Raw genomic sequence first — 14698 nt, forward strand, 5'->3', positions numbered from 1 at the left:
CAACAGTATTACTGTATTGCTAACGTAACAATAATCGACTTGTTAAATGTTAGTTTTATTTGCTAGAATTTTGCTGTTTGCACGTTGTAACTTCTTAGCGTTTGATGCGTATCAATGTTTTCTTGGATCCTGGTGGTAATTTGCGAGTCTGACTGGTGGTTGCTGGTAATTTTGAAGCCCAGAAAGAGCAGACTGAAAATGCTATAATAGCATTATCTGGCAAGAGATCAAGCCTGACAAAGAGGAAACTAAGCAAGAGCAGCTGGCAATGTGCACAAGTTTCATCCCCTTTCGTTCCTTCTAAATGTTCCTCTCTTTTGCGCTCTGTCTCTGTCTAAATTTCTGTTTCTCCTTCTCTTCCTCTATATTTTGACAGTCCTTTGATAGATAATTGGGGCATTAGGCACTATATGAAAAGTGTTAATACCGTGCCTTTTGTTACTCCCCTTTTCCCTTTTCTAATTTCTTTCTGAGCATTTTCAGGCTTGTCTGTCTTGGTTCATCTGCTATCTCTTCTTCTTTTCTTCCCCTTCCAATTCTCTCTTTATCCCTTTCCTGCCCCTCTTCTCGAGGCTCTGTTCTCTTACTCCCACTCTATTGTACTCTTTTCACTTTAAAAGGAATTTCTGAAGAATTGCTGTGACTCTCCTTTATTTATGCTCCTTACCTCCTACCTTAATCTGCTTTAGACACGACAGAACATTTACAGAAATGTTGTTTTGAATTTCAAATTTCTTCAGATTTGATAAACACTGCGTCTTTTTTTAGTGCGTTTTATATTGTTTCAAACCACCCTCTCTCGTCTGTCTCATTACTCCCATTTCCTCTTTTTTTTCTTCTAAGTAGTGGTGGTCCTCTTCAGTGGGAGTTAAAAGCCTGCTCGGCTCTCTTCTTTTATCTCCTCCTCATTTGCATATGACAAATCACTATTTGTACAAAGTACCAGTTTATATGAATTCCTAAACTTTGATAGGCACGGCACCTGCTAGATCATTATGTATAATTTTATGAAGGACTTCTCCGACATACTTATCCAGCTTTATTGTTTGCAGGGGTTTTTTGTGTGTTGTTTTGTTTTCTGCCCTTTTATCACTCTTTTGTAGTTTATTTTTAAGGTATTTTGTTGTTTTTGTAGCATATTTCAGACAGTGTTTTTTGAACTGCAGTGCAGTGCAAGAGTCTTGAGCCAGCAGTCATTTCTTTATATTTTTGCAGGGTTTTTTTTTTTTTGGGGGGGGGGGGACTTGAACAATAGTTGTCCCAGCTTTCTGAAGGTCTTTCAAATGTTTCAACATTGGCTGTTTTGTCTCTCATTTTCAGTCCAATCCTTGTACCTGACCATTTTCAGGGCAATGTTTTTTGTTTGTTAATCTGACGTATGACTCATTCAAGAATAAAAAAGAGCCCTAACCCAAAGAATGAATCAGTATTGTGTCTAAACATAATAGTCTCTTCAGGCATTTTGTGACTAGCAGTGTGTTGTAAATGCATATAATGTCCCCCCTTTTAGCTGAAACTACAAACATTATCAATGATAGCACAGTTTAACAGGCATAAAATAGTATTTTTGCACCAAAAAAGTGAGTACCAAAGAGTTATCAGCTGTTAACGTTGCTTATCTCAGCATGGTGTGCCCTTAAGAAATTTGAGGAAACTGGACAAGTGGAAGAAAAAAAGAGGAAGTGGCAGATATAAAAGATTACCTACCGAAGATGAACAATAACTGAGAGCCATCTTCTGAAGAAGCAGGAAAACATCTAGCAAAGAACCTGACACAGGACCTGTGAGATGCATCTGGCCCTGTAGTTCAATGAAACCTAATCAGAAGTGGCCTCACTGAAAAGGTGGCAGTGACGAAGCCATTCTTACAGAAGGGAAACACCAAGTGAAGGCTGATGTATGCTAAGCTACACATGAACTGGACTGGAAACCAGAGGCAATTTTTAGATTCTTGGTTCAGATCATCATCGATCTTTATGTACAGAGGAGGTCAGGAGAGAGGTACAACAGTGAGTGTCTACAGCCGTCTGTAAAACACAGTGGAGGCTCTGTCATGGTTCAGGGATGCAGTTAAGCTTTTTATTTGGGGGATCTTGTCAAAACTGATGGTATTATGAACGCATAAAAGTACCATCTGAAAATGATCCACCAGGCAGCACCATCTGGAAGAGGTCTGATTAGCAACGGCTTCATTTTTCAGCATAACAGTGATCCCAAACATACTGCTAATGCAGTAAAAGCATGGATGGAAAAACACAGTGGGACACTATCAGATATGAATATTTCTGCAGAATCCCAACGTTGAGATTACTGGGATAATCTTGACAGAAAAATGAACCTTCAAGAAGCTTTCAACTCTTTCTGAAGACTACTTAAAGAAATTATGAGAGAGTTCAGGCTGTGTTAAAAAAATAGGTTAGTCAAACTGAATATTGACATTCAAGCTCTTTCCCATATGGAAAAGAAATAGTAAAACTTATATGATTTACTCATGAAAGTGGCCACTTTCTCATTACTTTCATATATTGTTTTAGTAAGTATCCAAAACATACAAGTTTCATTATATAGTTTTTCAAGGGATCTTATATCTGTTTTCATCCTTATATGCTTTTCATACAAGTTTCACACAAGACAGATACAAACTTTATAAGATTTATATATATCTTTTCCATATGGGTTAGAACGGTACAAACTCTGTTTTTGCCTTTTATACCATATCACTATATTTCCATTTATGTTTGCATCACTCCACCTATTTCTCATTTTTCTAGCAAAATATAAGAGCAGTGGCTCAAGACATTTCCACTGTTTTATTCATAGACTTCTGCATTGTCTCTGCCGAGTTGAAAAAGGTTTGTGGCGCTACTTAATATGCGCCATGCTCTCTCCACGTCATGCAGAATTTCTTTTTTATTTAAATAAATTATAACCCAAGCCTGCTATTCATAGATAATTAGATAGAAGTGTTCTCATTTTGTAACTTCTCCTCTACTGCCTCGCTACAGCTGAGTGTGGGGCCTCCTCACTGGGACCAGAAGGTGTTCTCCTTTCTCCAAATTTCCCCTCCAACTACAATAACAACCATGAGTGCATCTACCGCATTACTACTGAAAAGGGCAAAGGAATCAGGCTGAAAACTGAGAGCTTCTCATTGCAGGATGGAGATTATCTCAAGGTGTGTACCCTGTGCACACTCACACAGATATGCATGCAAAAAATGACAAATTTCACCAATTAGTCCAAAAGTGTATAATTTATTTACGGACTCTCTTACTCTCTCTCTCTCTCTCTCACACACACACACACACGCACGCACGCACGCACACACACACACACACACACACACACACACACACACACACACACAAAATACATACAGGATTATACTATCAAATGCTGTCAAAATGCAAAGCTGTATGTACTTTGACTTTGCTTGAACAATCATTACATGTTTGGCTTGCTGAGCTCTAGATGCTAGCATGAATACTCTATGAAATAGTGTGTCAAAGCTTTTGTTCTAGCCATGAACATCTGGTCTAATTAAGGTGTCAGGGAATGTTTGTCCTTTAATTATATGAGATGTGCAAGTCCAAGAAAAGGAGAAGAGTGAATAACATTAGGGTCTCTGGTTTCTTGGCTTACCCGCTATGTAGTTAAATATTATTGTCAAGGTAGACCTACCTTTTAGATGTGTTAAACATTGTTGCAAGAAGCAATAACATCCCTGCAGGGGGTTATTAACCATCTTCCCTATTAGTGCTGATGGTGCTCCTGCTGTAGTCATCCATGCTGAATGAATGCTTTGGAAGCAGAGGCACAGAAGGATCAATTCTTCCTCTATTAACCCTCTAATGAATCCACTACAGTGTACAATTATTATTGTGTTTGAAGGTTGGCTTTTTTGCACTTTCATTACTCACTTTCATTACTCATATTATGGAGGTACCATCAATAAAATGAATAACTGTTTGACACAATTTGTAGAATAGAATAGAGATGTTTTACCCCAGTTTCAAGCTTTATTGTTGTGTTGCTAGCTATTTTGATTTTGGATGATCACCTCCTGCATGGTTTAGTGTTTACTTTTCAATATCTTTCTTTCGTTCTTTTTTTGCTGTTTCTTTGTTGTATTCCCTTTTGCATTATTCAAAAAGCAAACTGGTGAAGTGCCAAATAATTGACTTCTACTAAAGGCCACTAAGTCAGTGCCCATAGACTCCCAAGTTAAAACTTCCAACTTCAAGGATAACATTAACATGTAATAAATCCACAGAGTTCACTTTCAGCCTTTATTTTGGACAAACAAAGAAATTTTTATTTGTTTTTTTTTTTTGACAATATATTTATTTGTATTTAGTAAAAAAAATCTCAATTCCTTGGACTTTTTTTCTAAGACACTGAAAGAGGTACATTGATCTGTAGTGTATTTAAGATGTGGAGGTTTTTTTTATTTTATTGTTCAAGAAATTTTTTATATTATAAACTTGATGTTCAAAAATTCCCATCTGCACAGAGAATTACAGATATTTCTGATGCGCATATAGCCTCATAAGTCTCGCTCTGGTACATATGCCCCGTTGGCAATTGTGCAAGCTATTTTACAGTCTTAGCGCTGTCCTACAGACATCGTCTAAAACTGTTTTTATTCACAATGTCTCTTAGCAGTATTAGGCCTGAGGGCATGGTTAAGCCAGTATGTGGTTAGAGTGTATTATCAGTCTTAGGCCTAGAGCATTGGCTGAGCCTGTCTGTGGTTAGATTGTATTAGCGGGGTTCTTCCTGACTTTTAGAGAGGCTTAACGTCATTGTAAAAGCTGGAACTGTTCCCAGTGGGATGTGTTTGAAAAAAGTAAAAATCCTTTTAACAAAAGGAAAGTGATGCCAAGATGGTTAACAGACACACAAACGCCTAAATATTCCCTGGATATTCAGAAAAAAGGACATAAAGGAAATGTAATTGTCAACAGGAAATAAAAATTGCATGTACAAAATATCCCGTCAAACCTAATCAAAATTGTTTAAAAGTTTGCAGACTTTTAAACGAATAAGGTTTTAAATGCTTTTCCCCTTGAGAGATATACATTTACCACATTTTCTGCTGCATAACCTAGCAATACCCATAGATACCACAATCTGCCCTTCATCAGTCCAACACAGTCCAATGCATTGTTGTAAAACTGCACCACACATTACTGCATGCCAGCCTCACCTGGTTTTACTGTCCTTTAAACCCTTTGAACAACATAAAATTATCATTTCGTATTGATAAATACAAAATCAACTGCAGCAGCACATCATGTAAAGAGCCACTGTCTGATTAAAAAAAAATCTAAAATTAATTAGAATATTACATTAAGCTATAAATTTGCAGTTTATCAAATGTCACTTCACGAGCTGGCTTAAATTTGAAAACAGTTTCTCATTTTTCACTCCTAATATCTCTTTGTCCTATCTGCTTTCTCCATCTCTGAGAGTCTCAATAATAAATTGATTTTTTTTCTCCCTAAAAAATACCTCAACTTTACCTTTAACTAGCAGACAGACTGTGTGCCAAACTATACAGTAACAATTAGGGTTACATTTTATGGAGATTTGTGTTTAAAATGCTGCTTTTGAAATTATCTAACACTTAAACACTCTTCTTCAGTTGAGCTGGCTTGATGTTGAAGTACCTCGGCCAGAAAAAATTGATTGAGTTCATCTGGATGCAACGTTTTGGGAGACTTCTCCAGTCTCTGTTGACTGCAGGTTTCTTCATCTTTATGAACAGCACTGTTGCATAACAATCAAAACTAATACAATTGCATAAAATGAGCCATGATTGATCAAATGATCATGTCTTATGATTGCTGATATGCAGTTTTCACAGCAATTAATCAACGACCATGCGTGCTATTCACAGAGAATTGGTTTGGGAACACGGGAATGGGAAGAATGACAGGGATGAGAAGTTAAAAAGGATGTGCAGAGTGTGCAGGCAGGACGTTGGATACTTGGATTTCTTTTTGATTCCGGATGTTTCTGGCCCACTGCATATAATTATGAAGATATTTTGGAGCACATCATTTACAATATAAAATATAATTCTCTGTGCACCGGGGACAGGGCTGAAAAACAGTATTAAATAGTTGTAATTACCAGGCCTCAGGTGGTGCAACATTAGAAAGAGACATGATTTTGCAGTGAAAATCACAGCATGGGCTCAGAAATCCATTGTCAGTGAACACAGTTTGTTCCTGCAACTGCAAATGCAAGTTAAAATTATACAGCGTAAAGAAAAAAAACAACATTTTGAACAAATGCCGTTACCCTCTCTGATCCCGAGCTCATTTAAGATGGACTGAGGCAACATGGAAAACTGTACTGTGGGCTGATGAATCAAAATTCCAAGTTATATAATGTAGATGCTGCATCTTCTCTGTGCTAAAGAGGAGCGGGATCATCGAACCATCTGGCTTCTTTTCCATTCAAAAGCCATCCTCTTTGATGCTATAGGGGTGCATTAGTGCACATATGTGGCTCTCCAGATCTCAGCTTTTTCTAGAAAGGGTTTGTTTGTTTTTTCAGCAAGATAATTCTAAACTAAACTGTGCAGTGAAACACAGTTGCAGCTGCATGTATGAGCTATAGATTGAGCTATAGCACAACAAATATTTGCCTGGGTACACTACTTCCACAATCAGACTGAAAAACAAATGGATTTGAGCTTCAGACATGACACTAGGATTTAGGTTTTCTGTGACGGCTCAGAGATTGGATATGGATGGGGAAAAAACAAAATAAACTTGATTGTTAAGATTAAAGTTTGATTATTAGCATAAAAAAGCTTGATGTGAATACTGGGAACATATACTGTCTTATTTTGTCACATGAGCCCAAGACTTGTTTGGCCCATTGAGATCCCTCAAGTTTTGTAGTATCTGCTCAGGTTTACCACAGTAATACATATTGCTGAAGTGTAAAGTTATGGAGCTGTGAGTACAAAGAGCGAGAGGTAGCTGGCACTTATAGATGACACCATGGAAGCTGTGGAAAAGCCAGAATACTTGCTGAAAATATCACTTGGAGTATCCAGAAGCCCAGCAGAATAGAAATGATCCAAATGACTTAACAAAACCCGAAACTGCACTGCCAAAATAATAGAGGTTTCTACAGACAAAATAACTGAAAATACTCACTTTTGTTGTACTAAATTCTTACTGTTGGTCCTGTGTTGTATTATATTCAAATGAAAATCCTTAGATTTTACCCTTTTTTATCTTAAAAGAAATCTAATTTTAACCATCCAACATCTGAGTGATATTGCACAAGGGCATCCTTACTTGTGTGATATACTGCGAAAAGCAATAGTTATAAAAAGATACCAGATGCTTAATAGGATAGAATTACTGTACTATAGCTATTTAAAATATTTATTTAATGTCTGTTTCAGGGTCAGTTTGTTGAATGTGTACAACATCTGTAGAGATCTACCACAACATCAGAACCAGCTGAAATAGATTAACACTTTGCAGTGCTCAAGCTAGAAAACTTTTGGTCTCGCATTTACATCCACTGGGACAATACTGCAGAACAAATCCATCTCCCATGGAGATATCACCCCTTGATGACAACGGTCTTCCCAAATAGGACATTGCACCAAAAACTGCTTAGATTTAACCTATATATAATACCTCCTGAACTATAGACTTACTGTAATGCCCATATCGGGCCTGAAGTGGTAAATGGACTGGTTCTTATATCGTGCTTCTCTACTGTTCCTGAGCACTCGAAGCACTTTATATAACTTGTCTGATTCACCCATTCCTACAAGTGCTTTCTATCTAACACACACATTCATAGTCTTAGGACATTTGGAACAGCCAGGGATCAAACCACCAATCTTCCGATTGGGATGACCTGCTCTACCTCCTGAGCTGCAACCTCCCCTAAAGGCATATATATGGTCACCACAGGATACCACCAGAGATCCCATTTTTTTGTCCCAATGGTTGGAGATCCTTCACTGAAATTTAGCAAGACCTACATAAAATTAGAATTAGGTGATTTTAATGTTGTGGCTGATTATAGTGTATTAATTATAAATTTCCCCCCAAATTAGCAGAAAGCATACAGCAAAACTAAAATGGATGAGTAAAAAGAAAAAGCCCCAAAGTGCCACTTAGGCTAGCAATTAGCACGCCACTCCCCAGGCTAACAGTAATGGAGCTAATTCCTGTTACTGCAGCTGAACACTGTGAACACAAACCATTTGTTTAACAGTTCCAGCCAGCTTGAGGCAAAATCTCCTGTAACATATGAAGCAGCTCATTACAATTTCTCTTGCTGTTGGCTAAGTTTTTGCCCTGGCACTATTAAAGAAGAGGCTTACCAAGCTCAATTTGCCTGAAAAAATCAGCTAATACAGTGATTGACCATATTTACTGAGATTCACCCCCATGCCTGAAGAAAAGAGGGAGGGTGAGAAGGAAACAAAGTTGGGGTGTGAAGGAATTGTTATGAAAATAGAGGTGGTAAGAGAACAAGTGAGAACGAGAGAAAGAGCCACATAGACAGAGAGAGGAGGGGTGGCAGATGGTGACATGTTGATTTATGAGCTGCAGGGCTTTTCATTAACCATACTGAGTTTTACTGAAACAGAGAAAGAAAGATAGAAAGAAAGACTGAAGCAGAAAGCAAGAGAGGCAGACGGAACGACGCAAAATTGGAGAAAACTGAGCGGGAAGCTGTGGGGTGGGAACATGGGAAGGAAAATGAAGTTTAGTGGAGTAATGCTGGTGATACTGTGATGCAATTTCACACTGCCCTTCCTCGTGTTTGCACTTCCAGTGGCCACATACTCAAATATAGACTAGGTCACCCTTTACCCATCCCTGTTGCTTGTCATGTGTTTCTTTGGTGTATTAAGAGTTTTTTCATGTGCTATGTGCAGAGGTGTTTTTTTTTTTCTGTTCTCAAACTGATGTCCCTGTTGGAGCTCAGTCTGGGGGGAGTTATTTTTTTTCTCCTTATCTTTCCTCATGTGGTGCATTTTCCATTGTTATACCTCTCTGACCTGTCTTCCCCATGAGGTTTTTGTATAATGTATGTATGGTCGGAGGGTAAGATGGCGCCGCCATTGCGTGCAATAGGTCGGCAGCCTTAACATGAAAATTCCCCTTGTGGGACTAATAAAGGTATCTTATCTTGTTCAAAAGTCCCTAATACAGCAAAACATAATTAAATGAGGGGCGACTCAAGACTTTCTCACAGTAATGTAACACAACTTGTTCATCACTGGAACACTTAGGTGTTAGTGCAAGGTACTGCATTCAAACTTCCTCATAAGTTGTGGTCTTTCTGTGCAGCTTGCATGTTGCCCCACAGTTGAAAGACATCTATGTTAACTGTTAATTATTAGCTTTCTCTTGATGCATGCTCAATCATCCACGTGAAGAAATCTCAAAAACTTGATTCTGTTAATCTGTAAGTGGGAAATGTTCCATCACTCTTCCAAGTGATCCAAGTGATTCAGTCAACTTTTTGGGACATGATTCACTTTCTGTGGTGACCTGGCAGTCTGATTAGGTTGCACCCTGCTTCTCACCCCATGACTGCTAGGTTATGTTTCAAAAAAGAGATTAAAAACATAAGGAAAATGTAATCATTAAAGGTCATTTTTATCAGTTTACACCGTATTTGTCTTCTTATGTCAACAACTTAATTTCAGTGCATTAAATCATCCATTGCTGTGTGTAAGAGCAGTCAACAGGTTTATGGAAACAGTTTCACTGTAAAATTTGTGTCGCTAAACATTAAGTATGTTCATATTCCCTCCTCCAGATGCTCCAAAGCTTCCCTCTGTGTCAGTGAGTCCCTCTGCTGAGATAGTGGAGGGCAGTTCAGTGACTCTGACCTGTAGCAGTGATGCTAACCCAGCAGCTAATTACACCTGGTACAAGGAGAATCATCCTAAAGCTCTCAGTGAAGACTCACGTTTTGTCTTCAATTCCATTCAGCCCTTTGACTCTGGAGAGTATTACTGCAAAGCTTTAAACAAGCTTGGGATGAACAAGTCTGGATACAACATTATTAATGTGACATGTAAGTAAAACATAGCTAGTTTCAAAGGGCAATTTCTGCAGCTCTGTCCCTTTAACATTCACAGTTTGCTGCTGAAATTTTATTGGCATCACTGCCATTCTGGAAAGTCGGTCAGTGATTCTTAGATTGGATTAGAAAAATCTTTATTTATCCCTTGGGTGGGTTCCTCCGGGAAATTCAGCGATTTTCTTTTCAAGATTTATGTTTCACTTATGCTATTTTTGTAACTGCTGGCATTTTGTTTGTAATACAAAATCGGTGCTGAGACTGGTCCTGTTGCTGAGGTTGGTGTGATCCTGCAATCTCTTACAAACTACCTCCAACGCTTTCGTGACTGGAATGCAAGTGAAGAGAGTTGTAACATCTCTCTTCACTGTACAAGTACTGTTTATAAGGTTGGGGAAACCTGCAGTCAGCTGAGAGTGAAGAAGTCACTTGGATGTGTGACGAAACATTTCTCCCACTGAAAACGCTACGTCCAGATGAACAGAATCAACCTTTTGGGATTTATTTAACTGGATGATTAAGCACGCATCAAGACCTTATTTTATTAATATTTTTTAAAATGATAGCAGCACAAACAAAATATTTTGCAGCACAAAAGTTTGATATAACTTTTGTTTGATTTGAAGAATGTGTGTGTGTGGGGGGGGGGGCAACTTCACTCACATTACTTACACATTACTCAGGAAGTGATGCTGGTTTAACTTCACATTTAATTATAAAGTTTCTGTTTTTCTCACATGAACTTCTGACATCAGCAGTGGTGTAGCCTGGAGGAGGATATGTCTTCCTAAAACTTTGTTCATTAAGTGCTCAAATTTTCAATGCTGGGATGGCACCAGTTAACCCATTGTGCTGAAGAACTAATCTAAGTTGTCTATATGCCAGTACATCAGTGATCAGAGAACCGCTTTAACTGTTCTAACCTGCAGTAACTCTACTTTGTTACAATCAGATAACTGAGGTCATAAAATAAGGAAAGCATTACATGAGTTTCAGTGAACTCAAGTCTTACAGTAGCTTATTTTACAGTAGCTTATTTTACTGACTATTCATGCATGAACAAGCTCCTGTGCAGTTTTACAAGAGTACAATTATCTAAATTCAGGCACAGTAACATTTATTCTACAATGTTGTGGCTTAACTTGACTTTATCTCGTGCCTGAATCAACTCTGTGCTCAGTTGCAGCAGGATAACTTAACTGTCAGTGTTTTATTTTGATCTTTGTTTCCACAGGAGCAGGAACATTAGAAGCTGCTGGAGTAACTGCTGCTGTTCTCCTGCCTGTCATATTTGTGTGGATGCCCTAAAGGGCTTCCACACTATTGAGTTCCTGTTTCTCTTTATTCTTTATACTTTATTCTTCAAGTTGCCACTTTCTTTGCCGCTTAACTACTCCCTCAGTTTTCAGCCGATTTTCTCCGTTCAAACTCTAAACTGTTCTGCTCTTTCTGCTAATTCCTGCTATGACTTTTGGTGTTTATTACTATTATACTTTTTAAAATATTACACTTTTTTCTTTTAATTTGTCCCATCCCATTGAAATGAATGGGAAACTTCCACAATTCTGTGCAATTAACTCAGAGTGAGTGCTGGTCTGTTCTGAATTTTCTCTTCATGTCTGAACAACTTCTTGCTACTCGCTCAATTTTCACTCAACCCCCACAAATTATACATCAAAACGTAGGTATTTTTGCTGGCTTTCAGACAATGTCACTATCTTTATTGTGAGATTCACAGTTTTTTCGCAATTTGCCTCGAAGTGACACAAAGTCTGACAAGTCCCCATTCAAAGTGTATGGGGAGGTTTTGAAATTCAGAGCTGAAATTCTGTAACGGGAGGCATTTTTAGATCGCCATATCTCCTTAACAAAGCAAAGTTAGGACATGAGGCTTGTGCCAATATATCTTCAGACACTCCTGACACTCACAGTGGAAGCAGTTTTTTCATTCATCTTACCGTTGAGCCATAAATTACGTTTGTTTGAGGGGTGGAAATCTGTCCTTCTCTCAGTCTTCAAACTCTGGAATTGAAGCCGTTTCTTCTCTCGTCATATCTCCGCGACAGAGGCACAAAGTGCTATGAAAATCGCAGTCCAGATACACCAAAGTCCGCTGATTCACCCAGTCGAAGAATTATGCTTCTAGCCCTCCTAGTTTTTGAGTTACACGACATTGTGTAACTCCAAAAACGGCGGTTTTCGCCGCTCACCGCGATGTATTTTCTGACTGGTCATGTCTATGTTTTTGAGCCAATTGCCCCCATCCCAGGTGGCGCAATCAGTAATGACACGGCTCTGCAGCTCAAAGGTCGTTGGTTCAATCCCACCTTGCTTCAACATTTTTTTTTCATTACAAATTTAAACACTATCACAGACCTGTCATTTATATTGATCATTTATCACAATTCTGCAAAGTTTCATAATTTTAGCAGCTTTTCTAATATAGACCGAAATACATACAAGTACACAGCCTAATGAAGCACACAGAGGCAGTAGCTCTGATTGGTGAATTTGAGCAGAATCAGGTTGTTCTTTCATTTCATTTCTTTATTTATTTCACACATGGTTCATCGTGTTTCTTTTTCTACATACAGAACCTTCTGCCTCTTTTCAGCAGAAATTCTGCTCATTCACCTCTTTTCAGCGCAACGTTCTGCTTCTTTGCCACTTTTCAGCAGAAATTCTGCTCATTCACCTCTTTTCAGCGCAACGTTCTGCTTCTTTGCCTCTTTTCTGCAGAAATTCTGCTGATTCATCTCTTTTCTGCAAAATTTTCAGCCTTTTCACCTTTTTCAATGCTTTCATCTTTTTCAAATCATAGAGTTAAAATCAAAATATAGTATTTTTACCAAAGCACTGTATTTGTACGAAGTACAGTATTTCTGCCAAATCATAGAATTATTGCAATTACATAGTATTTTGAGGAATCCCTTTTGTTATAGTATTACTTCTAAGTCATAGTATTTCTGCTTTGTCATAGTATTTGTACTGAAACATAGTATTTCTGCCAAATCATAGTATTACTGCTATTTCATAGTATTTGAGTGAAATTACAGTGTTTCTGCAAAAACATTATATTTCTGCTACTGTATTTCCGCTGTATTACGTAGTGGCAAAGTAGGAGGCTGACTGTTACTAAGTGCATCAGTGTACATAGGTCATCTCTTGTGTTGGAGTGCCCTCTTGTGGCGCCTTTTGGGTAGTGCCTTACTAAACGTGAACACTGCAAAGTAGTGGTATCAGACTGGTTTGTAGTGGAGGAATTTGTTGCCAGTTTCTTTCATCTTTAATCCGTATTCATGTTGTAATGTAGTAGTACCACAATATGGAAGTTTTGGCACAAATACTTTGATTTGGTATACTTTATCTTCTTCACCCCTTTTCAGCAAAATTTTCATTTTTTTCACCCCTTTCCAGTACAAATTCCAGCTTTTTTGGCTGTTTTCATAAAAAAAAAAATTTTCAGCAGAAACTCTGCTGATTCATCTCTTTTCAGTGCAAGTATCTGCTTCTTTGCCTCTTTTCTGCAGAAATTCTGCTGATTCACCTCTTTTCTGCAAAATTTTCAGCCTTTTCACCTCTTATCAGCACAATTGTTAACGCTCCATGGCAGAAACAAGTACACAGTCTGATGAAGCAGACAGAGGCAGTACCTCTGATTGGTGAGATTGAGCAGAACCAGGTTGTTCTTTCATTTCATTTCTTTATTTATTTCACACATGGTTGAACAGTGTTTCTTTTTCTACATACAGAACCTTCTGCCTCTTTTCAGCAGAAATTCTGCTCATTCCCCTCTTTTCAGCGCAACATTCTGCTTCTTTCCCTCTTTTCTGCGGAAATTCTGCTGAGTCACCTCTCTTCTGCAAAATTTCCAGCCTGTTCACCTCTTATCAGCACAATTCCCAGCAGCTTCTGCGCATTTCAGCAGAATTGTCAGTCCGTCCACCTCTTCTCTGTGAGAATGAGTTTGGCTCAGTGAGATGAGTTGCTGCCTTCAGCCCAAGAGGGCCAGGTTCAAATCCTGCTCATGGCAACATTTTTTTTTTCACCACCATACAACTTTTTGCAACTTTTCATCTTTTTCAGCTTTTCAGCAGACAGCTTCAGCGATAAGGCATCCACACAGCATTTTCGCAGGAAATGCAATTTTTTCTAGTCTTCTCTGTCTTCCTGTGGATTCAGTGAGCAGATCTGTTACATTATTGTTTACAAGATAAACTTTGATTTTAACAGTTTATCAATTTCATTATTTTGTTCAACATTAATAGTCCCAACCAGAAAAAAGAGGATGTCCAGGGAACCTGTTAAATCTGAAGACAGAGCAAACAACAGAGAACAGGTGAAAACAGTCACATCAGTGTTGTAAAAATAACCAACATTGTGGTTTTACACTTCCTGTTGGACTCACAAATCCTTCTTTGCTGTTATTCTTTAACATAGATAGATTATATCACTGATACACTCTTGTGTAAAGTATTTTCCTCTTTTTTGTATATTCGTTGTTGTTAAATGTAACACTTTTAATAATAGACCAAGATCTGAGTGTATACAAAACGCAGAAGAATACTTTTTTAAGGGACAAGCAGCTATCCAGACCTACCTGGATGTA

General features: G+C 38.1%; 1 protein-coding gene across 1 annotated transcript in view; it reads left to right on the forward strand.

Moving 5' to 3' along the window:
* LOC134627291 (CUB and sushi domain-containing protein 1-like) overlaps positions 1 to 14698 on the forward strand; it is a 56340-nt gene that overhangs the window by 8432 nt on the left and 33210 nt on the right. The window contains exon 5 of the mRNA XM_063473251.1: positions 3006 to 3175. Within this exon, the coding sequence (XP_063329321.1) occupies positions 3006 to 3175 (170 nt within the window). The remainder of the gene's footprint in view (positions 1 to 3005; positions 3176 to 14698) is intronic.

This window comes from Pelmatolapia mariae, linkage group LG1, assembly GCF_036321145.2.
Source record: "Pelmatolapia mariae isolate MD_Pm_ZW linkage group LG1, Pm_UMD_F_2, whole genome shotgun sequence".
Taxonomy (NCBI): domain Eukaryota; kingdom Metazoa; phylum Chordata; class Actinopteri; order Cichliformes; family Cichlidae; genus Pelmatolapia; species Pelmatolapia mariae.